The sequence below is a fragment of the Aythya fuligula genome, chromosome 27 (assembly GCF_009819795.1).
Source record: "Aythya fuligula isolate bAytFul2 chromosome 27, bAytFul2.pri, whole genome shotgun sequence".
Lineage (NCBI taxonomy): Eukaryota > Metazoa > Chordata > Aves > Anseriformes > Anatidae > Aythya > Aythya fuligula.
Window position 1 is genome coordinate 4,473,654 of NC_045585.1, and position 19,754 is coordinate 4,493,407.

The following is a 19,754-nucleotide window of genomic DNA, read 5'->3' on the forward strand; positions in this document are numbered from 1 at the left end:
ACTTATAATGGAGCAGACCATCTCTGTTCAACAATAATCTCACCTCTCCTATATTTATGATTTATAAAACTTAACACAAGACCAAACTAGGGAGACAGGTTAATTGTACTGCAATTAAGCCCTAACTTTCCTCAAATAATGGACTCCCAGTACTTTGCAGTCATAAAATTTCCATGTAACATAATTTCTTGCAGTAATGACACCTGTTCCTCAATGATAATGACTTGGAAGTGTCCAGGAGAGTTAAGACATTCCCTGGTCTGATGTTTTTCAACTCTGATATTGTCTCTGACAACATATATCTGAAGTCATTCTACTTTCAGTAACTAATATCATGTGGTGTTAGAGTATTTTCCCAGTGTTACACATCCTACTTGCTTTGCCTTTGAATAGATTTATCATCTTTATGCTTGATGCTTTTAGACAAAGAGAAAATATCTGAAGGACAAGATGCTTCTGGGAGACAAAGACTACAAAGTAATGACTTTTCAGCTCTCCAACGATTTTGCAGACATTACTTTTAAAGAGGTTTGTCGGTATGTGGTACAGATGTGGATATTTTTCTGCTATTTCCTTCCAGATGTCTGTCCACAGAACAGATACTGTGACTGACTTGCTCTCTTTCTCCAGGTTGTGCTTTGTAAAACTAAATCTTGTCCTCTTGGGAATTGAACTCAAATTTGGCAGTCGAGGAGAGAGGTAATTGTCTGTAAGACTTCTCTTTTAGTAAGAAGTCAATTAGTTCGAAACTAATTATATCCAAATAACTCAGATTTGCCCCCGGATCTGCACAGATTTTATATACCTCTTGTTTTCCTATGCACGGTATTTAGGAGACAGGATCAAGATGTTATTCCTGGTTGCTTAAGTGCCAGAGTGAATTTTACCATACACAACAATCTTTTCTGCCTCCTTTCTTCTCACAGATAATCAAGCAAGGCATGGAGGATGGGCCACCATTCTCACCTTCCATTCCACAAAAAGGCAGCATAGATCTTGCTTTGATTTGGGGCAAATCAAACATATTTATTTTCACTGGTAATGGAAACGCTGCCTTTTTTTAACCACATGAGTTTAGCTCCTAAATGCTAAAAAGCATTGTCATAAAGGGATAATTTGTCAATGCTGGCAGCAGAGCTTTTGCTGTCTGAAGCTGATCTGGTCCTGGGCCAGATAACACTCTCTGTCTGTTCTAATGATGAAATACAAGACATCCTAATGGGGAAGCTGGAACTAGTTCAGAAAGGGGAATAAATGAGTGCCATAGATCTTTAAAAAGCTTGAGAAATCATCCAGAAAATGCAGACTATTGAGTGCAATTATTACTCTTTCCACTTTTATAAAGGAAATGGCTGTCTTGACCAAACTAGAATAGCAGCTCCAAAAACAAAGGAGTGTGGGGAAACACTGCTGTGAGGAATACGTAGGGGTTCTCTTCCGGAAGTGCTGAATGAACCCTATCCTGAAAGAAGTCAGTGCATGTTGTAGTTGTTTAGCACTAATGGAAAACAGGCCACTACAAATCTATTGTTCCTTGAGTTCATACGTTGTCGGGATGATAATAGAACGATGCAAAGTAAATACAAGAGGGAAAAGGAAATTGCATGCTCTATGAGATAGAGACTGTATTTTTGCTTTCTTTAAGTTGGCCTAGAAAGGATGCTTCTTCTAAAACAGGAACATCTCGATGTTGCTACAATATCTATGTTATCTACATATAAGTGTAGTGCTTAATGTTTCTCATAATTCATATTTTGTTTGTCCTCTGAGCCGCTAATCTGGAGGAGCTGAGTATAGGACTTCACAGGAAAGGGAATTGTTTACAACCTTGTCACCTTTCCCTGTTCCATTCACAATTTTCCTGTTCCAATATTTATTAAAACTGGGTTGAAGGCAATAGGAGTTTGGACTGAACTGGTGCCTTGAGTTGTCTACATAGAGAAAACTGGCAAATTTAATGATGTTGCAGGGGATTTAACATAGGTATTTTTACAGCAGCCCAGCAGGGATATTCACCCTGGATGTACAAAGGGGATCCATTAGGAAAGAAAGTTTCCTCCCCTGTTTATACCTTGCTTGTTCAGCTCTAGAGCAGATGCATCAAACCCTGCACATCTCTGTAGCTTCAGTTACACTGCTCTTGTATTTTAACTGTGAGTATTTAGGTTCTTCAGTGACTCCATGGAGAAATGGAAATACCTGGCCCATTCAGGCTGCAGTAGACTGTTAATGGTTTTATTACATTAAACATTTTCAAAATAATGTAGTGGAAAACAGAGTACCTGTTTCCTATGAAGTTTAAAATTTATCAAATTAAAACATCAATTAAAAAACAAACACCAATCAAGAATCTCTGAATTGAATAAACTGCAAAAATCCTAACAAAAGGATTTGGGTGGTTTGAATCCCTGCTCTCACACAGCTCCTCCACCTGTTTCCATGGAAAATTATCTTTATGCCATTGAAAATGCAGTAGTTAACTTTCTTCATGTCTCCAGTCTCTCTCGTAGGTGATAGAAGTTATAACAAAGGGGATTAATGTAAAATTTTGAGGCGAGAGGGAACTGTTACAATCATCTAGTCTGAATTCTTACAAGACAGGTGAGAAATGTCACCTAATAGACAAACTGTGATTACTCTCTCGATGTTTTCCCAATACAGCACTATCCTGATCAATCCATCTTCAGGGATAAAACTTCATCGGAATACCATGGGATTTTTTATTGCTCATTCCCTTGCAGAAGTCAAAAAGTAAGATTCTCTATTACTGTTTTCTTGAAGAAAAGGTCTAAAATATAAAAACTTTCAAGAGCAGATGAGTGCATTTATTGTCTGATCAGTTGAACATAATTCAACTTTTACTGAACTAGCTTTTGTTTTGTAGGGCACAGTTCTATTGTAAAGCCTGTCACAGTGATGTGCAAGATCCAGAGCAGATTAAAAAATGTCATTGTAAAAGAAGAGTTCACTCCAGATCTTTGTCAGGTAAAAAAAAAAAAAAAAAAAAAAAAAAAAATCTATTTCTCATTAAAAAAAAAAAAAAAAGAGCTGAATCAATGGCTGATAATTGTATATGTATTAATTATTTATCATAGTTAATAAGGTTATTAATAAGAATAGATTGGAACATCATCGTCTGATAAAATAGGGATCTTTCTGATGATACTGATAAATCTTATGGATTATGATTTTACTTTAAAAGCTTCATTGTGCTTTTCTTTAGGAGTCAAAGCTGTTTTCCTAAAAAATGATTAGGAAAGTATATACCTTGTTCAAGATTTTTACTCTACTTATTAACAGGTTAATCACAGAACACTGCTTTTTAACTGCAGAGACCAAAGCAGAGTCTTATGATTGCTTATTACTGTAGCATAGGTATAACTGAAGCAAAAAGTACAGCTGGACATACCAAGGGTTTTTTTTTTTGTCCAGTTTGTACTGGATTCTTGAGCAAGATTCACTGATGAAGTCTGTCTAGGTTGTTGTCATCATGAGAATAAGAAATGTTAAATAAGAAGTCAGAAAAATGTTCTGGAGGTTGTACAAGGTACATGGCAACATTTAATGGTGTTTAGCTGAAAGGAGAGAACAGATCAATCATAATAATGTTAAACCAAAGCAGAGCAATATATTACTTATTCACCTCAAACTCCATTTTCAAAGAGTTTTGTTGTTTGTTTTTTGTTGTTGTTGTTTGTTTGTATTTTGTTTCACTTTTTCTTTTTAGACAGAAAATTTAGCCTCTCTGATCTATGTGTAACTGCACCAAAGTGAAACTTGCCACAATTTTGTTATGCATTTAAGATCAAAATACATATTGTTTCTTCTGTCTTGTGAACTGCTCTGTTACTGTCTTCCCTCCATGGAGATGGTGCTTTGCTTTAAAGAGTTGAGAAGGAGCTTTCTATTAAATATGAATATACACATGCATGCCTACTTATTTCAAACACTTGCAAATCGTTTAAACAGCAGATGGCAGCCAAGCCCCATTACAAAACACGCCTCTGAACTGCAGATGGTTGAGATAAAGGCAAAACTTATTCACACTGTGCTCAACCAGGCCGAGTGAACAAGCACAAACATACTGACACCTGGAGGGCTCCATGTAGTAATGTCACGTAGGAGGGAAGCTGGAGCCCATTTTCGGTCCCACGCACTTATCAACATAGATGCAACTAAGGTCCCTGAAAGCCAGCTACCTTCCAGAAAAAGGACTTCTATATGTGACAAAGGCACCATAATAAAAGTCAATCTCAAACAAATAGAAAGACATTGGCACAGTGGGAGCTCTCTACCTGGCTGTTTTTCTTCTAGTTTCCTAGACAATCTTAGATTTTTTTTAAAAAAGGACAAGATTGTGTTCCAGTATAAATGTGTATTAATAAAAAGCCCTTGTTTGCAAATCTGCAGTTCTGCACCAGAGACACAGCAGACAGAGTGGTTGCCTGAGGTGGATCAGGAGGTTTGCCAGCCATAGGGCCTTGCCATCGGTTTCCCCTAGGATATATCAGGGCTTAACTGTAGGCACTTTTGTTCATTGCTCCTCATTTAGACAGTGAAGATCAAGTTAATTGTCATGGATAGAAAACTAATACAGGAGCCTCAGACTGTGAACTTTAGTCAAAGGAGCTACTATTGCTATTTTAAAAGAAATGTAAATGACTTAATACAGGGCAGTAAGTTAAAATAAAACAGAGGCTTTTTTTATCATCCAATCTTGACCAAAAGCTATTGTTATTATAGCGACTTTTTATTTATTAATTTTTAACCACAAGGTATGTATTAAGAGGCCATAAAGCTTCTTGAGGCAATGATTCCCAACTCCCCTTCAGGACCTGGTCAGGCAATGGCAGTAACAGGGCTTTTCTCCCTGGTCTGCAGCACATCAGAGCTGCTCTGGGCAGTCAGGCTCTGCACAGGTTGCTCACGTTAACCCAGAACATCTGTGGTAAAGGTTGGGACTGAACCTAGCTCTATAGAGATGGCCAAGTGTCTTGTTTTAGAAGACTGTAAGAGCATTTTCTCAGCTACTTATTTGTGCCTGTGTAAGACAGGCAGCTATGAATTTTCATTCTCTGACTTGGCTTATGATACTTCATTAAGCTTGACCTAGAGGGAATGATTGAGTGGCGTGTGGCATCCTCAGAGAGCTCCCTCTTTACCCATCCAGCTCCCACTCCATTGAACACAGGGCTGTAGAAGGAGCTATCCTGTTACCAAGGCTAAATGCACCTGCTTTGAGCACACCTGTGCAGAGCAATTACCGCTTAAGGCTGACAAATCACCTATTCAGAGAGATGTCCCTTTATCTGCCAGGGGTATGTTTAGAATCCCTAGCTGCTCCATCTGGGTTGGTATGGTTTGGCAATAGTTGCAGCCTAACAAGGAAGTTAAGGGTATGTGAGAGGGTTCGCCTGTCAGTTTGTGAGATAAAGAGATATGTGTGTCTGAATGCTCTTCCAGTCCAACCTTTCCTTCCCCATCTGTATGGGTTGGACATGTTTGGACACATGTGACATGGAGGGCTTTGCTGTGCCTCCTGTCAAATGCTGATAAGGGGAGGAATGCAGATTAGCAACAAAGATACGGACAAGGGGAGTGTGGGGAGTAACAGCACACATCCTGAACTTGCTACATCACTGTGAAAAGCAGGAGATGCAGGTAGGCTCTGGTGTGCTTAAAAATCTCAGAGGGTGCTGCTGTACATCCTCAAATCACTGCCTGGTGCTATAATGCTGGGCTTAATGGCCCATGACCTCAGATTATGGCCCAGAAAAGACTAGATCAAATGTCAGAGAAAAGATGTTCCAGCTGTTAAATTGCTACTTTAGGATTTGGGAAGCTTAAGCTCATTTTCTTGATCCGTTTCCTCGGAGTCAATCTGGGACTTTAGGCCACTTACCCTTTCTGAATTTTGGTTTCCTGATGGGAAATTGAGGCCTACTCTCTGTTTTTTTTTTCCTTCCGTGGAGAGCCATGTTTTCATAGAGCACTTAGAGCACTCCTCCTCCCCTGCAGGACTAGGGTCCCCCTCCACCACCCTCTAGGGACAGGCCCAGCACATCCCTGAACCTCTGGCTTTCCCCTCCCTACAGGACTGGCCCAGAAACCCACACCCTTTCTCTTCAGGACTGGCATGGGACCCCCTTTTCTCATGGAAGATGCGATTCTCTGTAGCCAAGAACCCATTCTTTCCCATGCAAAATGAGAACAAGAGTCTTAGGGGGTCCCACAAGTGCATGTTTTACAGGCTGTTTTACACATACTAGATAGCATTGCTATTTTATAACACTGTGCTATATTTTGGAGCAGTTGTATGAATAACCAATTCAGTGCTCCTTTTTCTAGCGTTTCTGAAGCTCCTGCAGAATCCTTAAAATGGTACAGTGGCCATTTGCAGACATGGTCTAAATACAACTGAGGGCTATACAAAAGGAAGCCCATTTTGTTTCATTGTCTTTGTTTCAGAGATACTGAAATTACGCAGCGGATCGCTTGTTTCACATGGAGAGCCTGCAAAGTCAAGGTCCTTTATCAACCTTCCACCTCAGAGATTTGTTGATGGGTAAGAAATGTAAAGCTGTGTGTGTGCTGAGCAGGCATTTCCTGGACTTTCTTATTGAGAATTCGTGTGGAAAGTAGCAACAGCCTGTTTCCTAATTCTTCTGCTATTGTTAGCGGTTGACGTGGATGGTTTATGGCTTCCCCCATCTTGATTAATTGAAATGTCTAGAAAGCACAACTTATGCCTATGTATCCAAATCCTCAGCACGTCAGCTCATACCCTTCTGCAGCCTCAAAGCCTGTAAGCATACATGAGGTGCTGCGAACTGATACTAATGTGAAGGTACAAGTGAAAGGTGAAGGGAGGAATTGGTACACCTCATGGAAGTGATTACTGCCTTCTAGACAGAAGCCAAATAATAGCAGGATCGTGATCACGTTTTATTCTGCTGCTTCTGAGAGGGCAGAGTGGAGGCAAGAGCAGCTGAAGGTAGGAACACGAATAGCCGACATCAAGTTTTGCTCATTCCTCAGGTGCTTAATTACAGTGTGGTGTTGGCAGCAACAGGGGAGAGCAACAAACTCTGCTATACCCTAAAAGATGTTTGCTCTAAAGCCAGCTGGCGATCCAAGAGAAATCTCACCCTGCAGCATTTTTCTCTAGCATCAGTAATGCATGCTAGAGTAGTCTTTTCTAGGCCATCTAAATTCCTCCTGGCTGGAGGGATCTGATTTCCCAGCAGGGTTCACAAACTGGTGGCAGAGCATGGTCATCTACTGTCTAAGCCAAGGTGTGAATTGCAATATTTTTAACTACAGCGTACTTAATTTGCTGAGCAGTCCAGTTGACTTGCACTGGGACTCCTCATAACCTGAGCTGCTATATTCAGCATAAGGAAGGGTATCATGGTCTGAAACTGAGCTGTCAGTAATAACAAGCTGTTACACTCTTCCAAACATCCACTAGAGAGGGTGACAGGACATATTGGCAAACAGTGTCATACTAGAATTTGCAGGGAGTAAACAGGAACCTGGTAGGGGAAGAGATGCCCAAACTAGCATTTCTTGCCTTGTTTCTGCTTGTGAGCAATTTGCAGCCACTGTAGAACTGAAGAGGCTTAATAAATAACATTTCCCCTCCCTGCAAAATCCTATCTTGTGCTTCAGCAGCAAAGGCAAATGTCAGTATGGCAAGGACTGTAAGGTGTCCTCTGGAGAGCTTTGCATCTTAGCAGCTGTCCCCAGCACATACATGGTATCAGGACAATAAAACGTTGCTCAGTGCGGCTGTCCTACAACCAATTAGGTCAGCTGTAAATATTGGGACTGCATGGTAAATACATACACACATACTAGCAGATTGTGCTGACTTGTTAAATATAAATGAAAACATAATTAGATTTATAATACGGCCCTCCCCCTCCTCATGCCCAATAACATAATTTACCAAAGAGGGAAGGGAGAGGGGAGAAGAACAAGCCCTCACAACCTGCTGAAATACCATTATTAACATGCGCATGAAAAGTCAATTATGCCAGAGGGAGGTATTTAAGTGAAGTGAGTTTCCATACTCTGGGATTACACCTTGGGGATTATACAGTTCTTATTTATTTATTTATTTTCCCCGAGATCTCTGCTGCTGCTTAGCAGTGAGGAACAAAATGTTGCTAAGAGATATTCTGAAATCCCCTAAAGAAATGGCCAAATGTGCAGATAAATAATTGTTCCCATCCCCATCAAGATTCTCCCTGATCACCATATCAAAAAGACACTATATTCTCTCCAGTCAGGGCAGGTATGTTTTCTGGTGTTTAGTTTTAAATGACACCAGGGACTGGTCTTCCAGTGCCTCCCTTGGGAGGGCATTTTACCATGCAGTTGTTATTAGTTGCAGAATTTATTATTTGTATTATAGCTATGCCTTGAGGCTCCTACTGGGACTAGAACCCTGTTAGGCTCGATACTGTATACACACATGGTAAAAGGAGTTTTTGCCTTAAAGAGCAGCAAAGGGAAGTAGGAAAGGGTGAAATGAGGTATTGAAAGTTATAGAGGAAACCTCACAATGCAAAATACAGCTGCTTGGGGCTGACTCCTCATAACATTTGAGATCTCAAATCAATCCCGAATAATTTTTATTATTATTTAAACCAAAAATAGAATTAGATACAGTTGCCCATTTTCAGATTAAGCTGAGGTTTTCCACCTGGGGTGTTCTGCTCATAGAAAAGCTAACACTGACCTTTTCTATCCAAATTAGCACTGTTCGGACAGTGGCCAAGGGGAGCTCCAGGTTCAAATCTCTGCTCTGTTTGATTTAGGATGGCAAACTGTAATCTAATCCAGGGAAGACAGGCACTTTAACACAAGTCCAGTTTCCTGGGATGTCTGGACATACATGTACAATGGGGATCATTTCCACTGCATGTCACAGGCAATGCTTTCAGAATGACTTGGGTACTCACCATCTTGTCCTGTTATGGACTCCCTTGAAAATATCTGTGTTGGAATATTTAGCCAGTGAAATACTTAATTTCTGTATTAAAAAAAAATAATAAAATGGAATCCGGCATCCAAGCTTAAAACAAGGTTTGCATATAGGCTAATCAATGAGGAAGTTAATCAAACCATAATTCAGGGAAATGTGATGAAGTATAGTGGGAAAGAATTGCACATGGCCTTTTCTAAGACTCAAAGCACATTTTGTTCAGGTCTTGCCAATATTTGTGGTGTTCTAGGCTATTTTAATGAAAGATATCTTACTTTGTACTCCACACACTAGGCTCATACATTTTTTTTAATTGAAAATAAGATCTTGATGTCCCAGGAAAGAACTTAATTAGTGCCAATAAAAGTCACAAACCAATACTCTCCCTCTCCCCCCCAAAAAAACAACAAATCAACCAAACACAAAATACCGAAGAACTGTGAAGCTCGGCCAGAACTGAATTCATAAAGACCTGTTAGGATTCTTCAAGCACTTCTGAATCCCTGCATCGACACACTTGCTTTACTAGTCATGGTTTTCCACACGTTCTTGCCTAAGGCACGACAAATTTAATGGTGTATATTTTGCTGAATTGTTGATTCTTGTTTTTCATTTCTGCTAAGTTTCTAGTGAGGCGTAAGAGAATGTTTGTGAGCAAGGGTCTGCATGCACACAACTCTGCAATGGCTTCTTCCCTTTTCTCCTGGTATAGAGTCACTTCAGACAAGCACAGGATTAATAAAAACTAAATTAGATTAAAGGGGAAACCAGGTTAAAGACCAAGTTTTAGTTCCCTTTTAATTGTAATTTATCTAGTGCCTGGATAATTGCTAATAAAAACGTGCTGAGTAGCCAAGCCTATGTTAGGGCTTGTCAGTCTTTAATAAATTTTAAAGACTTAAGATCCTACTCTGATGCTACCCATCGCTTCCCAGTCCAAAGGTAGGGCAAAACAAAGCAGCAATGCTGAGCACTCCAGCCCAGCTAATCTGGCAGAATGCATCACAATCTTTATAAATGTGTGAGAAGGGCTGTGCAAGAGCTCCCAAAAAGGTCATTGGTATTTTTGGAGCGATAAATCACGGAGGGAAAGATTTGCATTTTGGCTGTATGAAATCCAGGGCTGGATTAGAGAGAGAATAGTTTGCAGTAATATTTCTCTCCTGACTTGTTTTATTAGCTTCCTTTAAACATGTTACATTATTGCTTATAGAATTTCATTTACTTGGATTGGCAGCTTGATAAATATGTCTATTGGCGATGATTTGGATTGCTCTGGGCATTAATATTATTAAAACCTGTCACAAGGAAATGTCTGAAAGATGACTTACTGTAAAGATTACAGCATGAAATAAATCATACAATGGTATTTGTTACCGTTTATGGCCTCTTGGAGCCGAGTCAATCCCTTTTTATGTTGCATTATTTTTCAAGTTTTTATAGCCTTACATTATATATCGCTGTCAGAAATGAACAGATGGGGTGTCAAACACGAGCCTTCTGAATAATTCCCACCCTCGGGTTATTTGTATGAAGGACAAGTGTAAAACTGTGTTCTCAAGAAAAAGGAGATAGATAGAGGTGGAGAAAGTGTTGTTACAGTGAGCGAGATCCCTTTTGTCAGCAGGCACATTGTGCTTTTGATCACTACCTGGTATTTACTCTGCAGGGTGGGGGCTCTGTGGAAAATTTAGCAGTCTGTTGGCATAGCAAAAAACCTCACATGTTAGACAAGTTTCACATTCCTTTGGATTTACTTTTATTGCTAGAACGGGAAAGATGTGGAGGGGGTGTTTCAGTGATAGCCAAACCTCAGAGGGTTTATAGAAACATGGAAAAATATGGATGCCTCGAACACTTCAGGGGTGGAATACTAAAACGAGTCCTTCCTGAGCTATGCAGATGGCACTGCTGTAGTTTGGGATGCAAGAGGAAGAAGATGGACAGATACTTTGGGCACCAGAAGTTTGTGAACTGGTGTCAAGCAGGGAAGCTCCTCCAGGAAAAAAAAGAAAGAATATTTTCCTTTCCATTTTTTATTCTTCTGGGAAGTCCCATGTTTTTGTTGTGTGTTTTTGAGGAGTCCTTGTGAGAGTCAGGGTGACAGGCTGGATGGAGTGATAGTTTGATAAGCTGAAAAATACACCTGCGATTTGTCAGGGTTAGAAAATTCAGGTAGGAGACATCATCCACATCTATTTTCCCCCAAGGTTTCACTCTTCAAATCTCCAACCCCCAGAATCTTGCACAGGTACACAGAATATAAATCAGCATTATTTTTTAAGCATTACTCTTCTTGGTCCAAATGAATCTTTAAGCACCCTAATAAATTGTTCTGTCAATGCAGACTGGCTGAATCTTGCTCATGGAACAATGAGGTCTTTCTCATCTTCACTGAAACTTGCAACTTGAGAATCAGTGCGATGGATCAGATATTTTAGCGTCGGCTTGACACAGAAAACTTAGCTTCCATGGTGTTCAAAATCTGCCCAGACTTGTTTTGTACAGGCTTGTTGTCTCTTTGTGTGAAAACTAAGTCTGTTTGCTGGCATTGAAGGATAGGTTCCATGTTTTTTAACAAAAGTCTTAATAAGCAAAATCATACTCCATTTTGGCTTTAAGCCACCAGAGGTGTTGTGACCAATTTGAATAGCAGTCTTTCCTCAGTGATTTAGTTCTTGATTCAATTTCAGCTTAATTTTATACATAGGCCCCTAGTTGTTTTTTTTTGCCTTTTTTTTTTTTAATTGTTTGCTTTTTTTTTTCCTTTCCTTCTGGAGAGTAAGTTATTCAGAATACTAGACAAGGGCAAGGACTGAGACCTTTTCTTATACATAGAATTTTTCTTCAGTTCATATTCATGCTCACTGCATTTGGCATCTAAATTCTCTGTGATTTTAGACAGGCACCATTTTTTTAATGAATTTAACCAACTAATCAAAAGATCATTGCAGCTTCTTTCTGAAGCTCTCTTCCTTTCTGTGTGTAGGCCTCTCTTGTTTCTCTCAGGCTTACCATTATAGACCAGAAAGCCTTATCCTTTGCACTTCCACCTTTCTATGTATTGCTCAGCTTTTTTCTAACTTCATATCAAAAGTGATATGGAATGATATTTCATATCACCCCTTCTCTCTTCCCCAGGCCCTTGTCCCACATCTGTAATCAAGCTTGCATGAGAATTTTAGGGACTCACATTCACCGTGCAAAGTACAGTTGTACAGCATTGTGGTAACTGAAGTTGCACCCACCTGTATGTACTAATCCGATTCCACGTTATACAATTGTATAATCACTTAAAGAATTTGCATGACTGATAGTGTGTGTTCTGAGTGCATAAGGAGAAGTTTCATAATTAGCTTTCCCTGTGAACTTGTGCAAACCAGTCTATTTATAATTTGGTCAGCTCCTGATTTTTAATGAGGGTGCTGAGAGTGACTGAAGCCTCTGGCAGCATGCATTTCATATTTTAATTACCCACAGTAATTCTGACAATTACACCGATGTCATAAATCACATAATAATGACCCATAAGAAAAAAGCATACTTAATGATTGAATGGGGATTTGATTTAAATAGGTATGTGATGGCTTAACAAGGAGCCAAAAGCTCCATGGAGATAGAAGTCTTCCAAATCTTCTTGTTAAGCTGTGGCTCCAGCAGGTGAAGAAACTTGGTGCAAAGTTTCTTTCAGAGGCCAAGTACTGGTTTTCTCAGCACAGGATTGCATTTCATGGGATGAAATCTATTCCTGTGTGCCTAACCAGAAATGAACTTCTACATGATTTGTGTCTTGGTGGCTAATTGGCCATTCTTGTCTCTGACTCCAGAAGAACTTGGATGTTGCTTATCTTTGGCAATGCCAATACAGCTTGTGCTTTTCTATTCTGGCAGATAGCTTTTATTACTGTGTCTATGGTTTAATGAAGTGTAAGCTCTTCTATCTATTGTTAGGTGCATAACACTTCTCTTACCACTAACCACAGCTGAGGAGGGCACTTAGGAAGTGATGGGCAACATCATGCTGCTGCTGTAGAATTTTCTCCTTTGGTTACTTCCTGAGCGGTGTCACCATGAGCCACAAACCTGAAATGACAAGACGAGACTAGGTTTGCAGGTAAGTCCTCGGAGGAACAGTGTGCACAAATTTACCAGTTCAGCCAAAATCAAGGCTGTGTTATCCAGCGTAGTCTATTATTCAGCTGGGAGCTGGCTCTCTGGTTTTGGCCCTTAGTGAATATCACTCCTATTATCTAAGATCTTGACTAAGCCAAGTTCTGCTCTTTAGATTATTTTGCTATTAATAATGTCACAATAAGTGGGTGGAAGTAGCTAATGGCTCTAAGCCACAAATGATCCCAAATGTTCCCAGTCTCTACTCTCCTGTAAACCTTGACAGATTGGGAGTGCTTAGTAAAATATTGTAACACTCAACACGCATTTACAAGGCAGCGATCTGTCCCATGACGGCTTCCAGATGTGTAGTGTGTGCAATTTCATAATTCAAGAACAGATTCTATTGCCCTCTGCAGATCCCCCATCAGGCTGTTCATAAATGCTGCTCATAATTAAATTAACCCACTAACTAGCCATGCAAATTTTGATAAGCAGTGACCAAAAAAATAAAAAGAGGAAACTGTTGAGATGCTCTCAAAAAATGACAAGGTTGTCTTCAGAGATTATTTATCATTATGAGAGGATTTGTTTTTTCCCTTCCTGTTTGCCAAATTCCACTTTGTCCCTTCATACATGACAACTGTTTTAAGGCTTTAATCTAATAATTAGGAGCTGAATTTTGCCACCCTTACTCAAGCTGTCTGCTGTCTTACTCTCTGAACAGCCTTTCTGGAATCAAAGCAAGCCACTATTCTGTGTGTGGGTAGCAGGATGGGGATTTAGTTTTTAAAATCCAACTCATGCCCAGCCCAAGTAGCAGTGAAAGAACAAAAATATGCACATGCACACTCATTCTCAAGCTGAGGAGAAGAAGCTGCATTTTATCTAGCCCTCCTCTGACCTCGGAAGGGAAGAGGGGGACTTCAGCAAAGATTTCACAAGGGATGCTAGAAATAATGGGCTGTTGTTTTTTGTCAGAAACAATGGCTCACAGCTCTGACACGTGAGATCTGCCTGTAGTAGTATCCAGGTTCCCCACAATAACTGTGCTATATTAATTTGAAAAAGAGCTGGAGTTATTACACCTGGTTTATATCTAGGGCTGAACAATATGTCCTTATACAGTAAAGTGTTAGCTGAGGGAGGTGATTTGGGTGGAGGCTGAGTGCAGAAATGGAGGCCAGATAACAAAAGTAGAAGATATATATATATTTCTATGTCCTTCTGAGGATTCTTTGGTGAAGTAGGCCCACTAGTTCACGTAGATAACTGTTCGGGCAGTCCAGGCCAGTTATCCTGATGCATTCTGAGTTTCTCTGGCATTGCCAGCTCCTCAGACTTTGCCACATGGATGTCAGGAGTTCTTCTTATATTTGAGAATCTTGGCTCCAAGAAGTGGAGGTATAAAGCTGTGCCTATTAGACTAGGACTCAGCTTTTGTGTTTTTGTGTTGTACAAATCCTAGGGTTGTTTCCATACTGTTTTCTCAGTTCAACTTAGTTTTGCTTTTGCTGTTCACGTTTACAACTCTAAACCTAAGGGGGAAAACTGTAAGTATTGCTTCAATATAAATGATAACTACTGAGTATTTTTACTTTAGTGAATTCTATACAACCGCAGTGACTTCACTGGGATTACACGTGCTTTGCTTAGGGGCGGATATGGTTCAGTGGATGTAATTAAAAAAAAAAAATTAACTGCTCGTTTTTAAGATTGGCTTTACTTGTTGCCCGATACATTTGTTAATTATTGGGTGGAATACTCTAAATTGCATCATTTTGCAATGACGCATAATGCCTCTGTGTCTATTAATTAATTAAGCCTCATAGTTCCTTGTGAGGTAGGGAAAATACTTTGAAGCATTGTGATTCGAGTGATATAATCCACGATGATGAATAAGCCAAGCCCAGATACGCGCCATGTTCTCATAGTGCAGGCCTGGGAGTGAGCAAGGGGCTTTGCAGCAGCCTCCACAGGCACAGGCAATTTTCATTGTATGTGTGTGAAACTCCGCTCCTCCCTAAAGGAGAAGGTTAACATATGTGCAGATCTGGGAACGATTCAAGAAACAATAAGAGGATTCCCAAATGGGATGTGAAGCGAACAGCCCACATGCCAAGTGTTAAATCATCCCCGTGGCTGCAGTACAGAGACAGGGGAATGTCAGGGCTGTTGTGCTGGTGGGCTGGGGCCTTTCCAAACGAAGCTGCTGGAGCAACCTGCCTGCTCCACGCAGGTACACGGGGGTGTCTGCTCTCTCTGCAGACTTCTGCTCTCAGATTTCTCATGTGCAGGATGCTGAGGTCCAGTGGTGCAACTCTTCCAGGCCTTGCTTGTCCTGAGGTGCTTGGTGAGAAGGCAACAAAGCTTTAGGGCTTTGCAAATACCTTGTAAGGAACTTAAAGAGAGCTTGTCAGCAGGAAGTTGCTGGCAGCTAACAATTAGATAAAAGGACTTCCACTCCCTGCTTTCTAATACTATAGACAACTGTTCATCACTTATGTTAGTCCTCAAATGAAGTCTGAAACATCTTGGATGTGTCTGACCATCTTTTAGTCTAGCTGTGAGCTACATTATTTATTTTGATTCATGGAAACATGAGTGACTGGTTTATATTAGGTCATGGCTGTGGGAGAGGCAAAAAGGAAATGTTTTGCCATGCTGTAGTTGCCTCAGTTTGGCTGCTACACTGGACTGAACTGCTGTTTTGGGTGATATATAAGCTTGTGGACTGAGGTTAAATTTCTCTCTGAGTTTAATGATGGGTCACTGTTCAGTACACCTGCAGATTGGGCACAGACTGATTACACCAGTGGCTTATGCACCTGGCACTGGAACAGTGCTTTCAAATGTTCAGCCACTGGGACCACATCTTTAGAAAAACCCAAAGTACCCAATTCTTTTTCCAAAGTCAGCTCTACTTGTATGGTCTCTGATAACATGGTCCTGTGCTCTTTTGATTCTCTCTTCAGTGCAAAGTAAGTGATAAGAGCTTTAAATGAGAATGTGATGCTGTGGGGGGAAGAAGTAACACAAACACGGCAATGCACAGCGTCATGTGAATGCAACTGCTTTCTTTCTAGACTCATGGGGAGCAAACATGGATAACTGCACACACAGCACAGTCAATTTGTGACCCAGCTAACCTGCTAATAGCTGCAGTAAGTAACTGTAGCTCAGCCAGAGACTATTTCTGTCTCTCTGCATGGTACTACACCATATCAGTTCTAGTGTCCCCGTCCTCAAGCTCCTCAGAGTCCAGTGCAGAATGATTTACGAGTTGCTCAGGGAAATCAGATTTCTGTAAGGATCATGTAATTTTCAGAGTTTGTGGCAGAAGAAACCCTAAACTAAAGAATGGTTTGGTAAATCAGAATGTGCTTGGCTTTGGCAGGGTGGATGCTGTTATGATAAAGTGGGTTTCCTGCTGTCTTTTCCCTCTCCCTCCCGCTTTACGGATCCATCAGGTGTTTCCTCCAAGGCGTATATATTTCCCATAATATTAGAATGAAAAGATGTCATTTCTGACAGGTTGTGTACATAGATGATGTCTTTATTATGATAGAGATATATACACTGATTGATTGGTAAATTTGAGGCAAGTAAAGAAAGCTTGTGAGAAGATAGTCTCCAACTTGTCAAAATACTATTTAATCACTGGCCTAAATATTCATTATCTGAGGAGGAGACCTGTGGCTAATGGATGTAATTCCTGCAGTTAGCACAGGGCTGCAGAGACACACTGCAGAGGCTGAAAGTGGTGTTGCTCCCACCTTTTCCCCCAGGCTAAGCTGACAGTGCCTGTTGCTCTTGCATCCTCTTGGGCAGTAGTGCAGCAGCCAGTGCATACAGACCTGCTTCTACCTCTGTGGTCCCTTTCTTGCCTGAAGAAAAGATTTTTCAGCACCTTCGTCCATCCGGCGTAGCTTGCATCTCACTTTGCATTATCTGCCACTTGTCCACATTAAAGGTGGCACTTGGGCTGGATCTGCTGTTCAGGTAAGGAGTCCTAAAAACCTAGTACCAGTGTCAGTTGGGCTGTGCAGGGCATGGCTGGATCTGCCTTGCAAGCCTCGTGATGAATGACACCTTCCCCTGGCAAAATCCCTCCCCCTCTCCTCTGTTAATCTCACTTTACCCGATACTGCACAGACAAGATAAGTATGAGCTGGACAAGAAAAAACAATGTCAGGACCAAATACTTGTCTGGTCATACAGCTTCGCTAAGGCTGTTGTGTTCAGCGCACATTGTAATCCTGGTTGGCAAGTTTCTTCTATCGCTGCTATTTCAGTTACAGAGAGATTAAATAAGCTTTGTTCCTAAGACAACTGTTCAGGGCTGCTTCTACCTACAGTAAAGCTGGAGAGATGGTGCTGAGCAAATGGTTTATCCAACGGATTCCAGGTCTTTTCCATGAGCAGACACCAGTTCTCTCATAACTCTTTGTTGTTCAACGTGAGTTTCCCCAACAATTCTTGATCTGCAGTGGTCCTTTGGAACAGCTTGATATCCAAGTAGAGTCTGATTGAATGGCTTTTGTTTCACGTGGCCTTGGTGCTGCTTCTGGACTAGCACAATGCTCGCAAACAAAGCTATGTATCTGAAATTTGCCTCTAAGAATATCCTGCAATATGGGCCTAATTTACGTTGTTGAAGACAAGGGAAAAATTCCTCCTGACTTCTTCTTGCTCTTAATCAAGACCATGCTTATATAAATATTGCTTCAGTGAATGTCCCTACTGAAGAACTTATTTAAGATTATCTTAGGGACCAAGCTCAAACAGCCATAAACATCACAACCCATACAATAATTCAATTAAATTCTTTACAGTACATCATTCCATATGTTTGTCCCACTTAACTGACATTGACAAAGGAATTTCCCCACTGTATAACCCCTGTGACTCATACATCGTAATTTTTCCTTGCCGCTAAGGGAGCTGAAAGCTATGATGTAAATAAAGAGGGCATCTCGGCAGCAGCTGGAGGTGTTATCTCGACTTGGATAAGCTGTAGCTGCTACTGCTGAGAAGTTGTTCTGTAGCTAAGTTGCTTTCTCTGTTGCAGGGTTTTGGATGTCCAAGGAAAGGAGAACAGCAGAGTCATCTTAGACCCAACAGGAAGATTCCACTGGTGTGATGCTGTTCTGCTGCAGGAGGCTCTTCTGGTAGGCTTGGGGTGATTGCCTTCAGCATTTTCATGTGTCTTCCTCTTCATTCTCCTAGGTATAAACCAGGGCTTCAAGGCACAGATCTGGGTAGAGGGCACAGCTCTCTAGTTTACTGTTTATTTAGCTGCATTCCCTTGGCTGACCCTGCCCTGAAGGAGAGAGGCAGAGCCCATTGCCCCCTTTCTCAGGAGTGAGTTGCAGATAAAAGATCTTGACTAGGGTCACGTAAAGACTCTGTCAGAGTGATGGGAGCTGAAGGCTTATTCCATGGACATACTTACTACAATTTAGGTGGTAACCTGGGAACAGAGAAGGATCTCCAAGGTAACAAGGGATCAGTAATGCCTTCCGTGTTCATCTGAAGCAGGGTGGGCATCCTGTTTCAGGAGAGGATCTCAGCAGATGTACAAGGCAAGCTCTGATTGACACCTATCTTTTTCTTATATTTTGCGTGTTGTGTTTCCATACCCTTGTGTCCCTAACACTATTGATCTGGATATCTTTAAGGCTGGTTTATTTATTTCATGTGTCTAATCTGTAAAAGAACAAATCCTATCTAGAAATGGCAGGTTGTGCTCAGAGCTGCCAGAGAGCTGAGAGTAGGCAACCAAATCTTGCAATGAGGTGATCAAAGATTTCATCAAAAATACAGAATGTTCAAGCTGTTCTGCCAGCTGGGAGACTTGTAGCAGGCTGGAATTCATGCTGCTTGAAATGCTGCAGCTTCCTTCCAAGCAAATAAAAGGACCCTATTGCCCAGCAACCTCCAAAATAGGATTAGTCATTACAAATGGGCAAATATCCCAATAGTCCTGGAAACTCGGCACTGAGAATTGAAGGGTAATGTTTTGAAAAGATCTTACAGGCGGGCTTACACGAGGAAAAGGCTTACAATTGCTAGTGTGGCCTAATTCCCCATGTGCCACTCTTGTATTGTACTTTTTGTGTTGTATTTTTGTGCAGCTTAGCTAGACTATGCAAGAGTCTCTCTGTGAAGTTTAAGAATGTCCACAAGGAAAATAAGTGCATGATAGCTATTGCACCTCATGCTCGCACAGTGTCTTCCTTTGCATTCACATTTCTGGCACAGGCAAGCCCTTAAAGGCTTGGGAGACTAAGGTGCATTTTTGGGAATGAGTTGGGTGCTTGACAAAGTCTCAGACTATGCTCTGGGTTTTCAAAAGCTATATTTTAAAAATAATGTAGGTGCTTAAAGGTGCAGGTGTATTTATATGGGCTTTGTCATGACACTTTAGTATTTCTTTCCGTTTGGGAAACAAGGAAAACTAGATAATACACCTTACAGAAGCTCCTGCAGGGTGCCCATGCAGAACACAGGGCATCTAAACACACATGAAAATGTGATTCCTGGTGATTTTTACTTCAGGTATATATTCTTAAGTGATTTAAATGTTATGGGGGGAATTTTAACCTTCATTTTAATAATGCATAGATGTTTGAGCATTAATATGTATTAT

General features: G+C 40.8%; 1 protein-coding gene across 1 annotated transcript in view; it reads left to right on the forward strand.

The window, feature by feature from the left end:
• KCNU1 (potassium calcium-activated channel subfamily U member 1) overlaps window positions 1–19,754 on the forward strand; it is a 52,415-nt gene that overhangs the window by 16,281 nt on the left and 16,380 nt on the right. The window contains exons 15-20 of the mRNA XM_032204018.1: window positions 424–536; window positions 631–699; window positions 2,662–2,751; window positions 2,885–2,985; window positions 6,469–6,565; window positions 18,174–18,273. Of these exons, the coding sequence (XP_032059909.1) occupies window positions 424–536; window positions 631–699; window positions 2,662–2,751; window positions 2,885–2,985; window positions 6,469–6,565; window positions 18,174–18,273 (570 nt within the window). The remainder of the gene's footprint in view (window positions 1–423; window positions 537–630; window positions 700–2,661; window positions 2,752–2,884; window positions 2,986–6,468; window positions 6,566–18,173; window positions 18,274–19,754) is intronic.